Source organism: Hydractinia symbiolongicarpus, chromosome 13 (assembly GCF_029227915.1).
Source record: "Hydractinia symbiolongicarpus strain clone_291-10 chromosome 13, HSymV2.1, whole genome shotgun sequence".
NCBI lineage: Eukaryota > Metazoa > Cnidaria > Hydrozoa > Anthoathecata > Hydractiniidae > Hydractinia > Hydractinia symbiolongicarpus.
Genome location: NC_079887.1, coordinates 8,345,847 through 8,367,073, shown reverse-complemented (window position 1 = coordinate 8,367,073; position 21,227 = coordinate 8,345,847). Strand labels below are relative to the sequence as shown.

At 32.6% G+C, this 21,227-nt stretch overlaps 2 protein-coding genes across 3 annotated transcripts; both read left to right on the top strand.

Moving 5' to 3' along the window:
* The first annotated feature begins 3,798 nt into the window (after positions 1-3,798).
* Positions 3,799-6,413, top strand: LOC130623909 (TNF receptor-associated factor 3-like). Its single transcript, XM_057439454.1, has 4 exons — positions 3,799-4,130; positions 4,296-4,449; positions 4,819-4,965; positions 5,217-6,413. The coding sequence occupies exons 1-4, from the start codon at positions 3,904-3,906 to the stop codon at positions 6,075-6,077; spliced, it is 1,389 nt and encodes a 462-aa protein (XP_057295437.1). The 5' UTR covers positions 3,799-3,903; the 3' UTR covers positions 6,078-6,413.
* An 820-nt stretch (positions 6,414-7,233) lies between these two features.
* LOC130623912 (uncharacterized) lies at positions 7,234-21,015 on the top strand. Of its 2 annotated transcripts, none has more exons than XM_057439456.1 (5): positions 7,234-7,416; positions 18,246-18,315; positions 18,428-18,625; positions 19,161-19,322; positions 19,558-21,015. In XM_057439456.1, the coding sequence occupies exons 2-5, from the start codon at positions 18,285-18,287 to the stop codon at positions 19,908-19,910; spliced, it is 744 nt and encodes a 247-aa protein (XP_057295439.1). In that variant the 5' UTR covers positions 7,234-7,416; positions 18,246-18,284; the 3' UTR covers positions 19,911-21,015. The 2 variants fall into 2 exon arrangements, with proteins under 2 accessions (XP_057295439.1, XP_057295440.1); XM_057439457.1 differs by lacking the exon at positions 7,234-7,416 and adding an exon at positions 13,363-13,446.
* Positions 21,016-21,227: the final 212 nt, after the last annotated feature.

Sequence of the window (21,227 nt, the reverse complement as noted above, 5' to 3'; positions counted from 1 at the left end):
AGACGTCTTGCTTTCCTGCTAATTCCCTCCATGAATAATATGAGACTTACTTCTTGTACCGTCTATATACAAGATGTACAATAAAGGCCAATAGTCTGTGTTAAAGTGTCTTTTCGGATGGCAGTCTCTAGTTCAACCGATTAGGTTGTTCATGTTTCTGTAGCTTGTACTAACGACAGAACTCCTGCTGCCCCGCTACAGCTCGGTGAATCACTTACATCAGAGTGGCTAAGGTAGCTAGCCCCATGCATATGAAACTTCTTGTACTTAAATTTCTCGATTTAACTCTGTGCATAACAGCTGAAATGCATGAGTGAACATGCTCAAACGCTTACACAATAAGAAATGTCAAAGACTAGTATAAAAGCAGTGTGCGTTCACAAGTGTGCGCAAATACTGGAGATGGAATGGATGTTTCGTTTATTGACAAAAATTTTGCGCAGTGAAAAAAATAGGCAACAACATCAACAGTGACATCGAAATTATAATTTATTGACATTCAACATACTTTGTTTTAGGCCGAATTTGGTCAAAAAAAAAAACGATTTCAGCCTTGTGCCTTAATTATATTAAAGCCTCGAGTATTTTCATACATTTCTTGAAAGTTTAAACACTTAGTATCAGAACCTTAAAAAATTGTTCCTGATAAAAAATTTATCTGAGAAGCCAAAATTTTCTGATATTGAGAATTATCAGGGACAAAAGAAGTAATTGACCTCGTTCGAAGAGCAAACAACTGCGCCGTCTAGGATATCAAAAAAGCGAAAAATTGCCCTGTGAACGAGGTTGTCAGCAACATAGAAGTGTTAATTTTAAAAATTTCCCTACTTTAGACAAAACCACTAAATTATACCACCCCGAAAAACAAATTGTCGCGTTAAAGGTATATCATGAGGGGGAGGATTGGAGAGGCGTCTACATGTCGTGTGTTTTCGATGCTATAAACCACCAATCTTATACGCTATAATTGAAGATACAAAATATAATGCGTTTGATAACCTAATTAAAGTATGAATATTTTCTTTGCAATACAGTTTACCTTGTTGCGCTACACTCTGTTCTTCCGACTATTTCTCGGTAAAATAATCGTCGGTAAATAATTTTGCACAGCATGTTGCTAGGTTGTTTAAAAGAATTACAGAAAAACCGTCGAATTTACAACAGGTATAGAGCCAGTCCAAAACATCCAGCAATGTTAGCGAGCTGTTTTCATTTCATGGACTGCGAACTAGAAAAAGCTTAAATACGACAATAATGAGGCAAAAGTTGCGCAATCGCCGCAGTTTTCAGCCTATCCAGATAACTATGGTGGCATGCCTCTTCTAAATAAATCGTGCAGGCTTTGTTATTGCAAAACTGTTCAATAAAGTTGTAGATGTTCGTGTGTGGATATAATTGAATGTAAAAGAAAAACATCACTAGTTTCATCATTTAAATATATTTGACGACGTTTCGGCCATATACGGCCATTATTAAGTCATGTTACAAACACTATTTTGTAAAAGATTCTTTTTTAGTTTATATACATTACGATCGTACGTACCATCTTGTAAGGTTATGTCATTTTTTTTTCAGTTTTGAGAATTGGCGATTTTTTCGCTTTAAATGAAGGTTCTACGTTCAAAAGTCGTAGCTATACAAATTTAGGTGCGATAGCTGCAACGCTATCCATATTGTCAAGACATTACGACATTTAAAGGAGAGTCAATGAACATATAGGGAACTCAGATTTAACCGGAAAAGCGATCAGCCGTATCCGAACATGTTTTGTACTGTCAGTCTAGGCCTTGTTTTGAGAATTTTTCGATACTCTCCACGCTAAGAATAATTTGGATCTGGAGCTGAAGGAGATTAATCTATAGGGATAAACCAGTTTTGAATAGAAATATTGCATATCCGTTATTTCTATTTGTTGATTTATATATCATACCACAATTGTATCGTACGATCGTAATGTATATAAACTAAAAAAGAATCTTTTACGAGATAGTGTTTGTAACATGACTTGATAATGGCTGTATACGGCCAAAACGTCGATAAATATATTTAATTGATAAAACTGGTGATGTTTTTTTTACATACTCAATAATGAGTCAACACGTGTCTCTCGTCGACGCTGCGCTTATTGATAGGTCTTGCCGTCCGATATGCAAAAACAAACAACAGGTCGAGGTTGACTAGATTCAAAAAACACAGCGTCATTATCTAATTAGCTATCACTGCCACAATTTCGTTTTCCAAGAATGTGAAAGTGGAATTTTTTGTCCGATTAGTAAGTTGGGAAAGCTGTGAGCAAAATGACGTAGGAATTACAGTATGATTTCACTACTGATTTTGACTAAATGCCTATCTGAGCATGCGCGGCCTTTTTGTTTGTGGAAAAACTGAGCCTATTCGAAATCCAAAACGGAATTATTCCTGATACAGAAAATCATTCGTAAAAGATTACGTATGCAGTTTTATTGTAATTAGGCGACGGAAGGGAAATTCCCAAACGATCAAGTTTCACAGGATAGAAAATCTGAGTAACCTTGTTTTTTTAGCGCCTCTAATCGTTTTCCCTCTAACCAAAACAGTTTAGGAGTAGCAACTAATCTCTTGAATTTTACAAAGTTTTTGTTTGTTACATGCTGAGATTTAATTTAGTAGCAAAAAAGTCCTTTTTTTGCTTTTAGTGCCATGATGTGGTTTAAATTCAGCTGGAAACTAAGAAAAAAAATGTTCTAATAGGATCTGAAAAAAACATTCAAGTTATATGTTAAAAAAAATTAACCCTTAAAAGTTCGATCTCCTTGAGTTTTGACTTCAGCCTGCGAATTTTTCAAATACTCAGCCTATTTGCCTTTAAATCATTTATTGTTCATTGTCTGATTTTTTTGTTATGGTTTTTTACATAAAGAAAGAAAACAGCAAAATTCAGCCTTGCTATTGGTGTCATTTGTTGTTTCAATCATTTTCAACGTCAATCATTTTCAACGTCAATCATTCTCAACCTTACTATTCTCAGTAAACCTCCATCAATCTCAACCGGTTATTATTTTAATAAAGTTGTTTACATATAAAGCGCAGAGAAGAAATAGTAGTAATGGATTTTGGACAAAGAAAAAACAATTTACCACAGGGAATTATTGCACGTAAGAAATATTGAACCCAAATGATCTTTTCTCGGGAAATTCCCCGTATTCTTTGTACGTGCAAAATATACGTACTTAACGAAACAGCTTTCCCCATGACACATTTTTACACATTCTTCGTTCAATAATTAACGCTTTATAATCAGAATTCATTATAGGAAAAATGTTCACAAAACAAAAAAGTTTAAAAATAGTAACGCCAAGGAATTAAAACAATAAGGCAAAAATTACCAGCCTCGTTCCCAGAATTTGTTGTCTGTTTACATTAAGGGACGAGGTTGACAAATTAGCCATAAATAAAAATAAAAAATGAGAAGAATAAGAATCGCACTATTTTACTACAATAAATAGGTTACCTATAATTTTTTTTCGAGAAAAGTGTTGGTTAAAAATTAAATTTCTGATTTTCCCAAAAAAAGTAGTTGAAAAATTTCCCAGAGCGTTTAATTAAACATGGTGAATTTAATGTACACCATGTAAAAAAAGCCCCGTATATTTCGCCCACCTCAGGGAATAAAATTGGCACTACCCCCGCATCAGATAAGCTTTTATTCAGTGAGGTTTAAATTATTAAAACACATTATTCTAAACTGGGTTTAAGGCTTTAGGGTTTTTCCCGTTGGCGAATAGCCGCTAATAATTTACGAATTAAAAATATTTGTTTTTTATGTTACAAAGCAGGAAAAAACCTTTAACATTTTTGTGTAACTTATAAAAGGTTCATCACTTATAACTGATACATATTTGATCGAAGAGAAGAGAAGAAGAGATGTTGGAAAATACAAACCTTTTTAACGATCTCCAACCAGTCATAAAGAAAGGAAAACCCTCTTTATGTTCTACAGCGTCATCAGATCTACAAGGATACGACGTTCTACTACAAGATGGAAAACAACATGGCTACCTTCAATGTCCACTGTGCAAAAAGTTAATGCGAAACCCCATCCAAACATTTCGTGGAGAGCTAGCTTGTGAAACTTGCTACAAAAACGCCATGTAAAAATTTGATTATTTATTTGTTTTTGTGTTTTTGTTTATTTTGTCGATCTTCTTGAAAAAAATACATTAAAAGGCTGGTAACGAGTTTATTTTCTATTATTGCGCGGGATATTTTTCTGTTTTTATTGTCCGCCATTATTAATTTTTATTTAAATTTTATAGGCACACTGGTATATGTCCGATTGACAACGAACCCATCACAGAAAAGCAGATTTTTCCTGACCAAGCCAAAAGAAAAGAAATTAAAGCGTTAAGATGCTTTTGCGAGAACGAAAAATTAGGTTGCGAATGGGAAGGAACAATAGCTTTATATGAGGTATATTCAGCTTCATATTTTCTAGTAAATCCCGTCTCTTCGTACTTCTTTAGGTTTTTCCCTTACGACGAAAAATATTATTAGTGCTAAGGCTAAAACTGTTTCAAAGAATTTTCTGATTTATAAGAATTTTAATTTCTAGATAGGTTTTCAGCATAATTTGGAGACTATTTTGAAGTTTCGTTGAATATTATCTTTTTATCGTTTGAAAATTCCCCTAAACAAAGTTTAGGGGAATTTTCAAACCTCGTCTCATGTTTCGTAATCATTTTATAGTTAGAAAATAAGATCTAGGAAGTGCGACATTACAATTTTTGTTCATGTAGATTTCCCCCATGTCTATAAGGATTTATATGCTTTTTATTACAGCAACACGAATTATCGTGTCAATATAAACCAATTAACTGTCCGTTCTGTAATGATGGCGTAAGCAATTTAGAAGAACACATGCAAACATGTAGCATGATAAAGGAACAAGAACACTGTCCATTTAAGGAAGCTGGATGTACTTATAAGGTATTAATTTTATTTTTTATTATGTAACTTATTTGATGAAATACAGAACAACAAAATGCTTTTAGCATAGAAATAAATAACACATAATCATCAAATACATCTCAAATATACGCAATTTACCGCGGATAGCAAAACATCTTCAATCAGCTTTAATTAAAATTTGCGACTTATCCAGTCACTGTTAGCTATGCGTTCGAAAGATAAGATTCTTTTTAACTCATTTAATTGACTGTTTTTTATTTGTCTTATAGCCAGTTGCATCGAATGATTTACTGAAACATTTACAATCTAATACATACATACACATAGCCATGTTGGTTTCTACGATAAACATGATAAAGATAGATAACTCCACCTTGCAAGCACAGCTAAATATCAATCAGACCTCAATTGCTAAAATTAAAGAAAACACTGACAAAGAGATGAGCAGGTTAAGTGATACGATTGTTCTTTTAACTGAACAACTAAGAGCGTTACAGGATGATATGAGTCAAGTCACTAGAGAGGTGGATAAATTAAAAAACACTCGGCTTAATGAAGAAAAAACTATAACTAAGCCTCATCCTAAAGACGAGGCTATACAAAACGAAGTCTCTCTTATGCGCGCAAATCTTTCTGACCTTGATTTGAGGCAACAGTTGATGGAAAACACGACATTTAATGGTAAAATGTTGTGGAAGATTGATAATTACGAGAAACGTCTTCAGCAAGCGAAAATTGGAGAAGTAACAGCGCTCCATAGCGCGCCATGTTTTACAAATCGCTATGGTTACAAATTCTGCGCGAGACTGTACCTATTCGGCGATGGTATGGGTAAAGGTACCCATTTATCGTTATTTTTTGTTCTTATGAAATCAGAATTTGATAACGTGCTCCAATGGCCGTTTCAGAAACAAGTTACATTTCGTTTGATTCAACAAGGTCAAAAGGGGACGACAAAAGAAGTTAAAGAGAGCTTTTTTGCAGATAAGTCCTCCTCAAGCTTCCAGAAACCAACCAAGGAAATGAATATAGCAGCAGGCTGTCCATTGTTTATTTCTCACAAAGATTTAAAGAAGGGTGGTTTTATTGAAAAAGATAGCTTATTTATAGAAGTTACTGTGAAAGCATGAAATTTTTTAAAGATTACACAAATTATAGGGTCAAGTAGCATGTCAACCTCATCCCAGGGCTCTTCTACACGCCTTGATATTGATATTTTGACGGGGCGGCTTTGTTAAAATATCATAGACATGAAGAGTCTTGGAAGCGAGGTTGGTAGCAAGTAGTTTTCACAGAAAATACATTCGAACGAATGAACTCCTTAGTAATGCAATGTGAAATGAAGGAATAATAAGAGAGAAAAAATTATTTTCTGTTATGTTTTTTTTGTGTATAATAAATATTTTGCTGTATTTATAATGTTATTTAGTGTCAATTTAAAAGCTAATATTTCAATTATAATGCCATTCCTATCTTCTGTATTTTTGACAAGCTACTTCCTTTTTACCTCGTTTCCAGGATTAATTTTGTAAATGTTGGAGAGGCTGCGCCGTTGTCGTCAAAAAAGCGTAAAAAGGCCCTGGGAACGAGAGTGCATACGGCTCAAATATCGTCAGTGTTTTTTCACGCTTGCTTTCGAGTGAGCAGCTCGCCTTGTTTTTTTGCAAGTTTTGTGTTTTGTTAGATGACTTTCAGCCAACATTAAAAAAAAACAAACAAAACCTTTAACTGATGTTGTATTTTGATTTCTATGTGATTTTATGGACGCGTGTGACACGTCCGGTTGTTGTTCGGTATCTTAAAGCATGAAAATGAAAACATTTAAAGTGAAATAAGTAGTGTTGTTTATTAGTATAAAAAAGAAGTTTACTACTGTGTGTAATCATAGTGGATATTATCAAAAGCATGTTGCTGTGTGGCACATGATGTGATATATGTAACACGTGCAAGCGTTGAAAAAACATTTGGCTGCTTTGGTTTTTATTAAGACTGTTTACGTAATAGATTCTGATTTTAATTATAATATTTGAATGCAAGCACTTGGAAAATTACAAAACGGCTACTTTCAATATATTTTTCAGTGTCTACATACCAACATAGTTTCCAGGGATTTCCTTTGCGTTTATCTCTCTGTCCTGGAAATTAGTTTTGTTAATGTGCGTTTGTAGCCCAGAATTTCTCTAAAACGATATGCAATGAAGGCAGATTTTTGACCAAGAATGGTTTGACACGAAATTCTGCATTTTAAACAACTAAAAACATATTTCAGAGGTTGTCGTTGCCAAGATTTAAAATACTCGGGGTAAACACAAGCGTGCAGAGGACCATTGGTCGCTTTATTTGGGAATAAATAACGGTTTTGTTTACACGAACTCATTTATGTGCAGAGATTTGTGAATGAAATGCAGGCTGTTGCTCTGGTGAAACGATTTTTTGCTAAAGGAATTTTATCTTTTATTATTCCATAAGGTATGATGATGTTGTTTTGATATTAAAAGTAGATTTTTCTCTTCTTGCTACCAGCAAAAGTTTCTAATTGCGTGCTGCATATTATAATGCCTCTATCTAGGTTAGCTAGAGGAAACGAGAGTCATTTTACAGAATTTGACCACTAGCTAGCTAGCTAGCTAGCTATATGGCTGGCTATAGCTAGTGGTCAAGCTAGTGGTATACAGGTGTAGCTAGCATTTCCATCAGGCATCAGAAAACTCAATGTTACCAAAAAACCTAAGTTCATTGCACTGTGTTTACTACGTTAGCTACGTTGGTTAGTGAGCTAATAAAATGTGTTTTTGTAATGTTCTTATGTAGCTAGCTAGCTAAATAAAGTACAAGGTCTTTCTCTACCTTGACTCTACCGTGATCAAAGTAAAACACTCAATCAAGTCAGTCTCTAGTCAGTCTACAATGTTCCACAATGCTAAACAATTAATTAGGCGACGGTAGGCTAATTAGGGCATACCACCTATTTAGGCGACTCATTGTAGCCTAGTTAGGCCATATGTAACCTAGTTAAGACATTACAATATTTAATGGCTTTTCACCCATTCCTAAGAAAAAATCGCAAAAAATCTTTGTTCAGAATGGATAGTCTACGCGACCATGATTCCAAAATTGTCACTCGTGCCTCGATATCTTTGCGTGCAAGTAAGAATTATGTTAAAATGAAATATATAACCTAATTAGGTTAAGTGTCGCCTATTTAGGTGAACACTGCCACATTTTCATCCCCCATATTAATTTTTTCCCTGCGGCGTGAATGGCTGAAATCCATTATTTTAACAAATAGTGCCACGCAAGGTTGGGCCATAAGTTACCAATGCGCGATGCAAATAAGACAATAATTTGTCAAAATTATCTGCGAAGTGGACAGATTTGATTCACATAAATACTGTATTGCGAAACGCATTGATTTCGACGTATATATTTACAACAGAAAGTTTATGTTCGCCTAGTTAGACTACGGGTAGCGTAATTAAACTACATCACATCACTGTTCTGCCCAATCTTAGAACGCGCCCGTCTTAAGACTGGCCAGGCCAATCTTCTGACAGTGACGAATGGGTGGCCAGTCTGCACTGCCTAATCTATGGACGTACATGCCCAATCTTAGAACAATTGTGGAAAACAAACAGAACAATAAATTTTTTAGACTCTACCTCTTAAAAAGAACCCTAAATTGAAACTTTTCTTGGAAAATCAAAGGCCAAAAATTTATATATACTATGATTTATACATGTGTTTTGAAAAAATGAAACTACTCAACCATATTTAGCTTGCTAGCTAGCTAGCTGGCTAAACATCTCATCCAATGAAATTAACAGCTAGCTAACTAATAATGTGGTTGAATAAGATTTTTCCGATTCTACATAAATATAAACATTTTATTTTTTAAATTTAGCCACAAGCTGTATATAAATGCTATATGTGTAACACCTGCTCTACCACTACCTAGCTAGCAACGACTTTTACTCTACTGTGTCCAAAAACTGGCCGGGTCAATTTAACAGTACCCAAATATGATGTTTTAATGTGTCTGAGAATGTTTGTTGGGTCTTGTAAACAACAGAGCTCGTGTGGCACATCCCTTCTTTAAAATCTAAAAGGTGTCTAAAGATGGGCCTAACAAGGTCTTTTGCCCAATCTTCTGATGCCCTTCCCAGTCTTAAGACTGGGCAAATTTATGTCCAAAGATTGCGCAGCGTTCTAAGATTGGGCAGAACATCGCCTAACTAGACGACTCGCCTAATTGGGTCATGCCGCCTAATTAGGTGTTTACCCTGACTGTTAAAACAACAGACAAGACTTTATTTTATATAATGCATAAACAAACTCAATGTCTTAAAGTAATTAGTTCTGACCTAGCCAGCTAGAAATAACTTAGCTGGCTATGCTAAAGATATGAATATACTATAAGTCAGATATGATAATACATGGGCACTTTTAACTAACTAAGCCACATGTCTAGAACACTCAAAAAAAAGTTTTAGAGCCTGAACATGTGCAATCTAGACTATATGTAAACAAAAACATGCACCATATTGTCAATCTAAGTCAAATAGTCTGCTTGCATTAGAACTGCACAGTGATTTTTTTTAACCAGTGAATTGCATAATTAGTTTATGATTTCATGTAAACAAAAATTATATATATTGCACTTTTGGTCTTTTTTTCAAGTGATTTTTAAGCAAGGAAAATATTTACCCTGATTTACTTAAGTCTCACTCAATCAAGGGTTGCCCACTCCCTTGTTTAAGTGATTTACCCCAATCAGGGTAGTCACCAGATCGTGGAAAGATCTTGTACTGACCTAGTTTAGTTCTAGGTAATGTTTTATGTATAAAAGCAGATGACCACTAAAACTTAGATGTAGTTTTTATACAGGTTTGCGTTTTATTTTGTTTGTTTAGAAAAAATGGTTGAAGCCTACCAAATTTTTCAAAATTTTTCAAAAAACTCTTTTATGTTTCGGTGTTTAGCATAACCCTAACCCTGGCATGTTTAGCAAGTGTCTTTACTACAGCTACAGGTCAACCAATGCCATGTGAGGGAAATTGGGTAGGTAATGCCAGTGTATATATACTTAATGTATATATTCCGAACACAGGATCCACATTAATAACAGTGTTTCAAAACACTGGAGTGGCTATATCCTGTATAGATATTCGTAATAATAATAATAATAATAATAATAATAATAATAATAATAATAATAATAATAATAATAATAATAATAATAATAATAATAATAATAATTTAGAACAATCAACGCAACTTTATGTTAGACTGATTTTCTTCTTTTCTTTGTATAGGCTCATTTTTGGTTTAATATAATATACATATATATAATTTAAGATATATGTAATCTATCAAAAAGAAAAAAGATCCTGTGTGATAAATCTCACCGCCTAAGTTTCAATAATTTTGTTTGCAAATATATATTATGTAAATTAAATTATGGAAAGGTGAACAGTGGCTAATATGACAACGCTAACAATATATAGATCATGAAAATCATCACGTAAAATAATATTCTATTATTTTCAAAATTTTTTTAATCTGTTACTTATTACTAGCTCACAGGGCTAATATTGGTAAAGATACTAAAGTGACTTACTATCTTTGCCCCTAAATAATCTCTCATGATATATGTCACATGACGACACAAAAATGTAGACCGAATCATATTAAACATATTAACCATATTTGTATGTGTGGAGCAAACATTTTTGATTAATTTGTCCTCCACATAAAAGTATTTTGCACATGCGCACAATTAGTTCCTGATGCTGGTTGTGCACATAAGTTTTGTGTGACCTGCTTTGTTGTGTTTTTTGGTAAATGAATATGCACTGTTTTTTTTAAAAAAATTTGTTTGTATATAGCCTGACAGTCAGTCAGGAATGGTTTTAATAATTTTTCCATATTCTTGTCACAAAAATAAATAGGTTTTTAAGAATGTTATGCTATTACAGTAAAGCAAAATTCATTTAGAGTGTTGTTTTACGAACTTACGTATGTTATATATACGTCATGTTTTATTTTTCTCCTAATAATATTCATGCCAGTGCTTTAAAAGATGTTTATAAAACTAATAATTGTAAGATCTTTACTGTCAAATTCACGCAATTATACTTTCCTAAGAAAAGTAATAATCACAAACTCCAGGAATAATAATCATTTTTGTTCCATTGTAAAGAAAGTAACCAACAAAAGCCTATTCAAAGCCAACCTATGCATCCAGCTATATCCACCGACTCCGACCCAGATAAAGAATTACATTCTAAGATATATAAATACTAAAATATCATCAATGCTGCCTCTTCTTATTGACGTCATGACTTTAATTTGTCGATTTGCATTCGAAACATGCATTTTTCAATGCTTCTAAAAAATAATAAAAACATTCACTATGCCTTTCACAGATGCAGTGCATTATTATATTAAAACTAGGTGATAAGGCAATCAATCAATCAGTCAATCCTGACCTGTATCATGTAGAGCTTAAAATGCTATTCAAAACAATATAGGATCACATGGTTTTGATTAGTGGTTAGAAGATATAAGAGATTAAAAGTTTTGCTGATGTGTGCAAAGTTCCATTAATGTACAAATTTTTTTTTTAATCATTTTATCTATTGTGAATATAGAGCTTGAAATGCTGATCAAGAAAATGTACAGGATCATGTACTTCTGACAAACAGTTACATAGATATTACAGTTTAATATTTTTTGGATGATGTCATCAACTCGTTGTTTTCCAAAATGGCTGGGTTGATCCATCCTAATTTTGTTCTCAGGTGGTCCTGAGTTACCCACGCGAGAGATGACGTCAGTTATTTTCACCCATTACCAAGTTATTTGATTTAAAGTTATAAGTGCTATTTGACATTGTGACGTTTAATTTTTCAATTAACATTTGGGACATGCATTTTTTGGTGACCTCAAAGAAAAATGAATTCATCCACTATGCCTGTCACAGACACTTCGTATTATTATATAAGAGTAATAATGTTATGTAGTGTAATTGTCTCCTGAAAGCTGATGTTTCCAAAAGTAGGATAACGTGACAATAAACTACTGGTGTGTGATTTTTAGCATGCTTATTTATACTTTAAATACTTTGAGTAGATTTTGTGACATCTTCAGGCATCCAACTCGGTGAGTCCAGTGCTCATCATGATGCTGTTTGTGTCTGCCTGTCGAAACTGATTATAATACAGTGGCTCTTTAGAAATGATGGAAAAAAGCCATCTAACTATGATTTGAGACAGACCATGCTGCAATTAGACAGGCAGCATATTACCTTCGGTAGACCATTAGCTTATTCCTTGAACAGCCAAGCTTGCACAACGAGTGGAGTGAAGTTGCGACAGCATTAATACAATTTTTAAGAAATATAGCAGGGGCATCTTCTGGGCTGGAAGCTGATTTCGCAAATAGAGTGTGTTTTTTGATTAAATTATATCATCAGTGGTAAGTGCAATATGTTCCATCACAAGAACGGCACAAGTTCAGTCATTAGCATTAGCTGTTAAAAATTATGATGTTGCTTACTGAATACAGTTGTGCACTGTTGTTGCAAGAGGTTAGCCATTTTCTTTAGCTAATCGTTCTTTTATTTCTTTTACGCATTCGCTTAAATAGTAATCTATAGTAAACTAGTTGATGACCTGGGGATAAATCCAAAAGTTCGCATATTTTTTATATGCCACTTTTTTTGTCTGAGAAAAACATCTAACAACTATTATGGAGAATAGCTGTGTTTATGTCCTATAAAAAATCCACTTGATTATGCAGGTAATATTTATAATTCAGGTAATTTTTAAATTCATTGACTATTTCTTATAAGTTATTTTGTATAAATCAAATTATTTTTTTTCACTGAAGGTAAGTTTTAAAGGCTTTTTAATGATGTTGACTTGTTGAATTGTTATCAAAACTTACTTGAGCCAGCTTATTAGGGGGACTGGTCTCACTTTGGTCTTATATGATCCCTAGTAACTATGCAGGGATAAATTGGCTGACATCATTACCTATTTCCCAGTTAAGCCTCAAAACTTGCCAGTGCAATACAATGGTTCACCAAATTAAAAAGTTGTTGACGTCAATCTACTGTTCTAAAGCACAAATTACCAATTTGGCTGAAGGTTTTGATTACATTGTTTATCTTCTTAGAATGAAGAAATTGTATAGGGTAAAAGCTTTTAAAGATGTGTAATAGACCTTGACAAGGAAAGAAAAGTATATAACATTGGCTCTGCACCTGATTGCTGATAACAATCCTATCTTTAAATATTTTTTAATATTATTTTTTCTTTGTTTTGTCAGGGAAGTTTGTTTATTTAATATTGGCACAAATCGCAAGATTTTTTTCAGTTTATAATATTTCAGAAACCTTTGTTTAAACTACAGTAACCAACACAAAAACATCCTTCTCAAAGCAGGTGTTTGTAATGAGAGTAATGGGTCTCTCCTCCTGGGAGTATAATGATTAAGGTAAGTTCTTTTATTATCAATTGTGTATAATACCATGTTAATATAACCTGATAAAGATATCTAATTATTCTTTTGTTTTTAAAGGTTTTTTTCTTATTAAATTTTTTTCCTCATGGGATGTATAGTAGTCAGTGACCCTTGTTTCCAATGAGTTTCCTATGAATCATCTTTTGATTGATTTTTGGCATTTCATTTGAATAAAATGAAGTGCATAATATACCCATGATAATTGATAAATTTTTGTTTTTAAAAATATCTTTTGTTTTTTTGTTATTTATTCACCATGTATAACATCCTCTGAGACATCCTTTGCTACTACCTGTTTCTTGTTTATTTATGTGTGTGTTTTGTGAAAAGAATTTAACAAGAAACCAAGTAAATACACAATGTATATATTCACGTTGTAAACACACAGGGGTTAAATCATGTATGCAAATCGTTAGTGACACTGCTCCAACTGATTAAACTTTTTTTTAGATTATCTTCTCCTTTTTTGGTTTAAAAACATTCCTGTTTCATTAAGTTAAATCGTGTACAAATAATGTCAATGGTAACTGTCTTAAAATGTTAATGATAGCAATTATTATTGTTCATCTGATACTTGACATATGCTTCTGCAAGTGGTGATAACTAATTTAACTACTGTGTAATTGCCAACTTTATCTTTTCACCGCTAAAGTTTGCTCTGTTGTATGGATAACGGTTTGTTATAGTTTTTGTGGTTAACATATATATACCATATTTTGTAGTATTTTCCATAATTAAGTACAATATAGGAATACGTTTTCTAAGAAGGTGTAATGTGTTATTCAGACTTTTGATTGAGTGTGCTTTATGTATGTTATATTTTATTTTATATATATACATATGCAAACCTCTATCTTATATAAGTCCTGTATGATAATATTACACATAATTCTCTACTTAATTAAGTTAGGAATTGTCATTATATAACATCAGTGTCAAAGACATTAACAAAACAACTTAATGTATTCCCAGCTGTATGTTATAATGTGTCATTTTTGAAGAGGATGTTTGACATGTGCAGTGAAGTTTCAAGAGTATTATTTTGACTCATTTTTAACATGAATAATAATGTTCAGCATCAAACAAACTACAGTATAGCATTGAGTAAAGTTTTTTTGTGTTTTTCGACTTGAATGTGCATTTTGAAAAGCATGAATTTTTTACTTTAAAATTCTCTATGAATACGTCATAGTTATTTCTTTCTATAAATATAACCATTATAATGATCAAGTCATATTCACAGAGCATGAATATGAATGAATAATTTAAAACACCTTAGTAGCAAACCTCCTGAAAAATGATTTCTTTATAAGTGAAGTAGCAGTGTAAAGTATATTTATTTGGGAGGTTCATATGTTACATACTTTGTAATTATTTTTTGAACATTGGACCTCCTGATTTTACCCTATTTAAGTGACATATTCCTTATTATTTGAAAACAGACTTTTGGTTTTACCAGGGGGTTTGTTTCACTTTTGAAAGGAACAGCACTAAGCATGAACTTGATTGATGAAAACACGATTTAAAGAGATCTTGTGACTAACAACACTTGTAAAATGTTTTATATTTTCTCTTGTTCTGTTGGTTGTGTATTTGAAATACTGTTGGTGATTATTTTCTGTTTATAAGGGAACCTTCTGATGTGTTTTTTTAATGTTGTTAGGTCAATTTAATTCGGTTTTGGTTTTTGCTTGGTCATTGAACTAAAAGAAGCTGTGTTATACAGTTTGATGGGATATACTTTATTAGTGTTAATTATTTCTGCAAACATAAAAATACATAACAGATTCTCACATTTTTCCGATAAGATTTTAATGTGTGTCATCTTCTTGACATGAGTTTGTTACAATGACTGGTTGTTTTTAGACTGGCTGAAGTAATTTTTTTGTATATTAATTTTTGCTATAATGAAAGATAAAAACTTTTTATCACTTGGAAAAATGTTTATAATCTACTTAGTGCCAGAAATTTCAGAACTTCTTGAGCCAGAAATAATACGTATGAAAAACTGTACTGATGCTTATTACCCCTTGTATTTTGCAAGTAATACAGGTTTATCAGGCATTCTGATGGCCTTAGCGCTCTTGACGACAACAACAATCTCTAGTTTTACTGTTGAATGACTTAACATAAAAAAAATTTGTTGAACATCTTAATGTTTTCTTTACAAGGATTTTTTCAAATTCTGCAAGGAATGTTCCTGTTTTTAGACAGGACTGTTTTGAATTTTTACCTTAAATGCAAGCAAAGGTAGTGAATTTATTATTATAAGAACACTAAACCTAACTTCTTATTTTTTATTTTTATTTATAACTGGAAAATTAACAAATGCAATAATAACAGGTTACCCCATGCTGTACCGAAATTATCACCCTCACAAGCTCACCCTCACTCCACCTTAAATTCCTTAAATAACCTTAGAAAAAAAATCTCACTAAAAGTACTTAAATATACTTTAAAATTGAAATTTTAGCTTTTCTCCTTAATTTTTCTGATCGTAACTTTATTGGAAATGTGTTCATGGATTGTTCATCACCAGTAAAATAGACATTACTCTGTTACCTGAAATCTTATATTTTCTCCCTTTCAGGGCATAATTTATATGTATATTTGTATAATATGTATAATTTTCTTATCATAGAACATAGTATGTAACATTAAAGATGAAGAACTAAAATTGGTTTTCTTCTTAGTTATCTTTATTTTATTTTTTTATTCTCGTTTACAGAAAGATATCCATAAAAAATGTCAATTTGTCTACTTAATTCTTTTTAATATCCCTACTTTTGTTCTCATTTTATTAGTGGTCACCCTTTTAGACCTGGTGATATTTGCAGTACAGTCCTGGGTAATCAGTTATTATTGTATTAATAAAGAAGTGACTGTCAATTCCTTATTTTTATGTAAAATATTAATTTTAAAATAGTAAATAACGTAATTTAACACAATTCAATAAACCTGTTCAGAAACTTTAGGAATGAAAATTTTAGGTGAAGAAGAAATTTTTTGCAAGGTTTTATATGAAAAAAAGTCATTGTTTTGATTTATTACATACTAAACATTAATATATTAAAATGCAGAACTATATAATACAGGTGTGATTGACATAATTTTTTAATTACAAAGTTGGAAGAGTTAGTTGTTTTGTTTGTGTGTATGTCTGTTGTCCGTATTTCAGCTTATTTTTGCTAGTAGAGATCAAAATCAGGGGAGTGGTGGCAAGGCCAATTTTACCCTTCTGCTCCTTCAGTTGCAGGTCTGTCATTTGCTTATTGCTTTCACAATTAAGTGAGATATGAGAATACATCATTTTTGTGTTATTTTTTAATGCATGCAACTTCAGTTTGTTTGTGACAGCAGTTTTTTTAACACGTGGCTTCAGAATGTTTTTCATCTTTGAAACTTATCTTGTTTTTTTGATCAGGTCTTAAAGCATTAAAAGTTATTGATGATGAAAGAACAAGTCCTGATCTACTTTTAATGCATGTCTTAACAAGCTGGTTAATTTCTACTAATTCGCTGGACCTTATGATTATACAGACCTATGATGTAAAAATCTATGAAACGCCATCGGTTAGCTTTTTTTTTCTTCTATGATGATTACTGTCCATTTTTTTTTTTACTTTAACACTGCCGTTGTTGTCTGCTTTGTTTTGTATAGTTTGCTGTTGTTGTTTTTGTTTTTGTTATTGTTTTTGTGGATGAGGTTGTTGCATTGAAAATTGGTGAAAAATTGTCAAGCTAAAAACAGCTATTTTAATTTTATGATTCACATAATTCGTCGTAAGGAATATTGAATTTCGCTAACTCATTGTAGAATATCAAGAAGAAAGTTTACAATTTCCAAATGTTTAGAAAATTTAGAATTAACTTAAGAAATGTCTTGTAAATAGGCGCCCTGTGATAACAATTCGTTTTATTGCACTCTTAGTTTACATCTGACAGGAAGGACAAAGTATGAGCATATTGTCTAGGTCGTCTACCTGTCTACACAGTCAATTCAAAGTGCTATACAAAAATAATTTTTCCTACGGTTTTCCTTGCCATTGTGTTATATTTTCATTAGGAGTCTGTTGGTTTTTGTGTTGTTAGTTTTATGCTGGTGGTATCCATGGCGTCATTTCGTGTTTTCTCCCTTATCCTATTTTTACTTCTTTTATTCATAAAATAATATAGTTGTTATATTCAGGATGTTTTGCATAACATTATTATCAATAGGTGTACATATATCAAAATTGTTTCGGTCAATAGCTTTTAAACTTGATTTCCTCTAGTGTATGTTAACAGTGTTTCCCCTGCGTGTTGACAAAAATACATCAACGGGTTTCAAGTTGTTTTAAAAGGTCGCTGTTACAATGGAAAGGAAATCCGTATGAATATATGCTATCTTTGTTTTTTTAATAACTCTGAAATGCGATTCCCCTGTGACAAAACGAGATGTTATTACCTCAGTTAATAAGCAGATAAGAGGAAGTAACGTAATTAAGTTTAGCCATACCAACTTCCTTAATTTGTTTAAGAACGAAACATTTTATTGCTACCATTTTCAATTTGTGTTTGTTTGATCATGATGTGTTTTGATTTAAGACGTAATAATGCTTCGACGATAAATTTTATTATATTTTTTTATACAGTTGTATCTTATTTATTTAGTTATTTATTTATTTGTTTATTTATTTATTTGCTATTTATTAATTTTAGTTTACCTTTATATTTTGTGGTGGTAATTTTTATAAGAATTTGTTCAGATTCACATCTATATTTTTTTTTAGAAACTTAATGTATAAAATATAAAAAAAGCTTTCAACGCAATGGCATCCGCAGGGAAGGGAAAACTATTTGGTAAGTCTTCGGACATTTCTTTTTTTCACGTTGTAGCGAGTTTTGACTATGCTGTTCCTTCTTTTCTATTTTTTTATCACATCATTTTTGTATGTTCTCATCTTAATTTCAGGGCTTAAACCATGCGTCGACATATTGGGAAACACGCAAGCACATGGTGTATATTTCACCCCACCCTCCTCCGTATGTATGCAGTGTCGCTGTAATAATGGCGCTAAAGTGAGTTGTATTGCTATAGAATGTCAAAAGCCAAGCTGCAAGAACTTTAAGCAAGTACCTGGCAAATGTTGTGATTATACTTGTCCTAACGGTGAGCTTTGTTTTCGACTTATTCCATGTAAACAAAACTTCGTACCACATGGCTCATATCCATTGGTAAAAAACCCGTAAAGAATTGCTTGGGCGAGGCAAAGATTCGTATTTTTTTGTGTTTGTTTTATCTCAAATTTACGTTAAACAGGTTTACCTCAAACTAAAATTTCTTCTTGACTACTATCTTATAACGCCCTATTATTATTACGCCCTGTTATTATTACGCCCTGTTATTATTGCGCCTTATTAACCCTTGTTACACCCCTTGGTGGACGGATACTAGGTACTTCTTCGTATGGCGGTTTTATAACATAAGTTAGCGAGACACCTATTTAATTTAAATTTAAAAAAAGAAGTAAGAATTTATACTTACACAATGAATTGCGTTAATTTCCGTCTTGTTGGTTCTCTTTAAGAGTAAGGATTTCTGTTTAGGCTTGTACATTTCAGTATGTATAAATAACAATCCGGCAACCAGGTTTGTTTTGTATTTGCTTCCCATATAACGTTGTTATGTTTTTTTTTCTGTGCAGATGAGAGTTTATCCGACACGAAAACACTGGCTGTTGTCATCACGTTGTCGCTAATGTTGTTCTTCATCGTTGTTGCTATTATTGTTGTGTGGAGGAAGATGAGAAGGAAGAAAAAGTTTGGAAAACGTCTCGAGTGTACTTCGACAAGTAGTACGCAGGAAGGTAAGCATTTTACCTCTGTGAAGGAGAACTGTTTGTCTCTCTGCCGTAGTTGTTTGACAATTTTTATTCCGCCATTGTAGATAGTCCAGATTAGATTAAATTTTTTAAAAAAAATGCCGCCTGTTTTACGTTATTAAGAATCTACTGGAATTCTAATTTGTTAAGCAAATTAATCAGTCTACTACCTCTCAAACTCTCCTTGCTTTGCATGTTCTTAATAAATTTTTTTCGTTAGATTTAGAAACAAGCTTGGATCCGACTTCGAAAAGAAATTCTCTACCTAAACCTACACACGAGCAACATCCATCACAACAACAACAACAATGTTCACCGCCATTTTCTTCACCTCGTTCGATAACATCATGCTCCAGCGTGAGCAAGGTAGACTCATTTAAAAAAGACAGTTTTTGCGAAAAAATTTCGCCTCGTTCACCCAGAACACAAACATATAACGAACTTAAAGCACACGCACTAAATCAACATGAAGTGATTGTGTGTTGCGACGGCGAAGGGTGTTGCAAGCATACAACAAGAAGATTCGAGCCACCGCCCCCGTATTCTCCCCCGAAAAATTTGGCCTTTGTGTAGATAATGATAATAATAATAATTTATTTATTTATTTTTGTTTGTGTGTACATGCATATGTGTTAATATATCAAGCGTTGACCGCAGGTCTGTTATAAGAAGAATATATATTTCTCTGCTCGAGCTGTTAAGAGAGTGCATAAACTTATTGGAAATAAGGTTGCTTCTCATTTTTTTAGTTATTTATTTACATAAACACTACGCCGCTTCACCTATATTTCAAATTTTACATAATTTTTATTTCACCCTCTCATTTTTATATTCATAAAGAGTTCGAAAGACAAGCTATATGAAAACTAATTAAAAGCTTCAAATATAACCCATGCGCGCACGGTTTGCGTTACTATTAAAAGACTGGTGACGAATTGCTTTTTTTTTCACTTCGTGCTGCAGTAAGTTGCCAGTCATTTTGTGTTTGCTTGTTATAAATATTTAAATAATTCTATAACTCAATTTTTTCATAGCTGTCCAGATTTTTCTTTTAACGCTGGAAATATTCTTGCGTTGTGAGCTAGTCGTTAAAGTTCTTTAGTTCAATTAAACTGAAGTTGTGTTAAACGAATTGGATGTATATAGATAATTTGTACTTGCACTTTATTTTTTTATTAAAACCAAGAACGATCTTAAATAGCTTTTTGTTTGCCGTAATCCGAGCGACCGCAAGAAATTTAAAACTGAATACACATATTTGCCTTTATCTTAATAGTTGAATTGCCAATGTTTACAAATGTTGTTGGATTTTCGTACTTGCGCGCACATTCTTTTAGGCAAAAAAGCAGGACCTTATGGGAAAAGATGGCTTTTATTAAAATGGGTAGATATTTTTTTGGAACGAAAGATCCAAAAGTGCGCATGTCAATTATTCTCAATGCAAAATCAAAACATCAATTCATACAGAAATATTTGTAGTAGAGTACCCCCATCCCACCCCTGTTCCATAATTTTTATTTGTGGTTTGGGTTACAGCAAAGCAAATAGTTATTTAAGGACAGCCCTCGTATGTTGTAAAATATTTTTACAACTTATTATCCAGGTCATTTTTATGAAAAGATTATACCAACAGGATTGTGATCACAGTTTTATTATAGAACATGATTTACTGACCACATGAACCGTTTCTTTTTTTTAGTTGCTAATACCCGGGGCACCCTTAATACCATGATATCATTGAGGATTCCCTTATCATGATGCATGACAATTTGTTACGAGTAGGAAAATCGGATTCCTTTGACGTCAACCTTAATGACCCTAAGAAGAGGAAATTTTTAGTTAACTTGCTTCTGGTTATAATTTTTTTTCCGCTTCAAAAAAAGAAGTTTT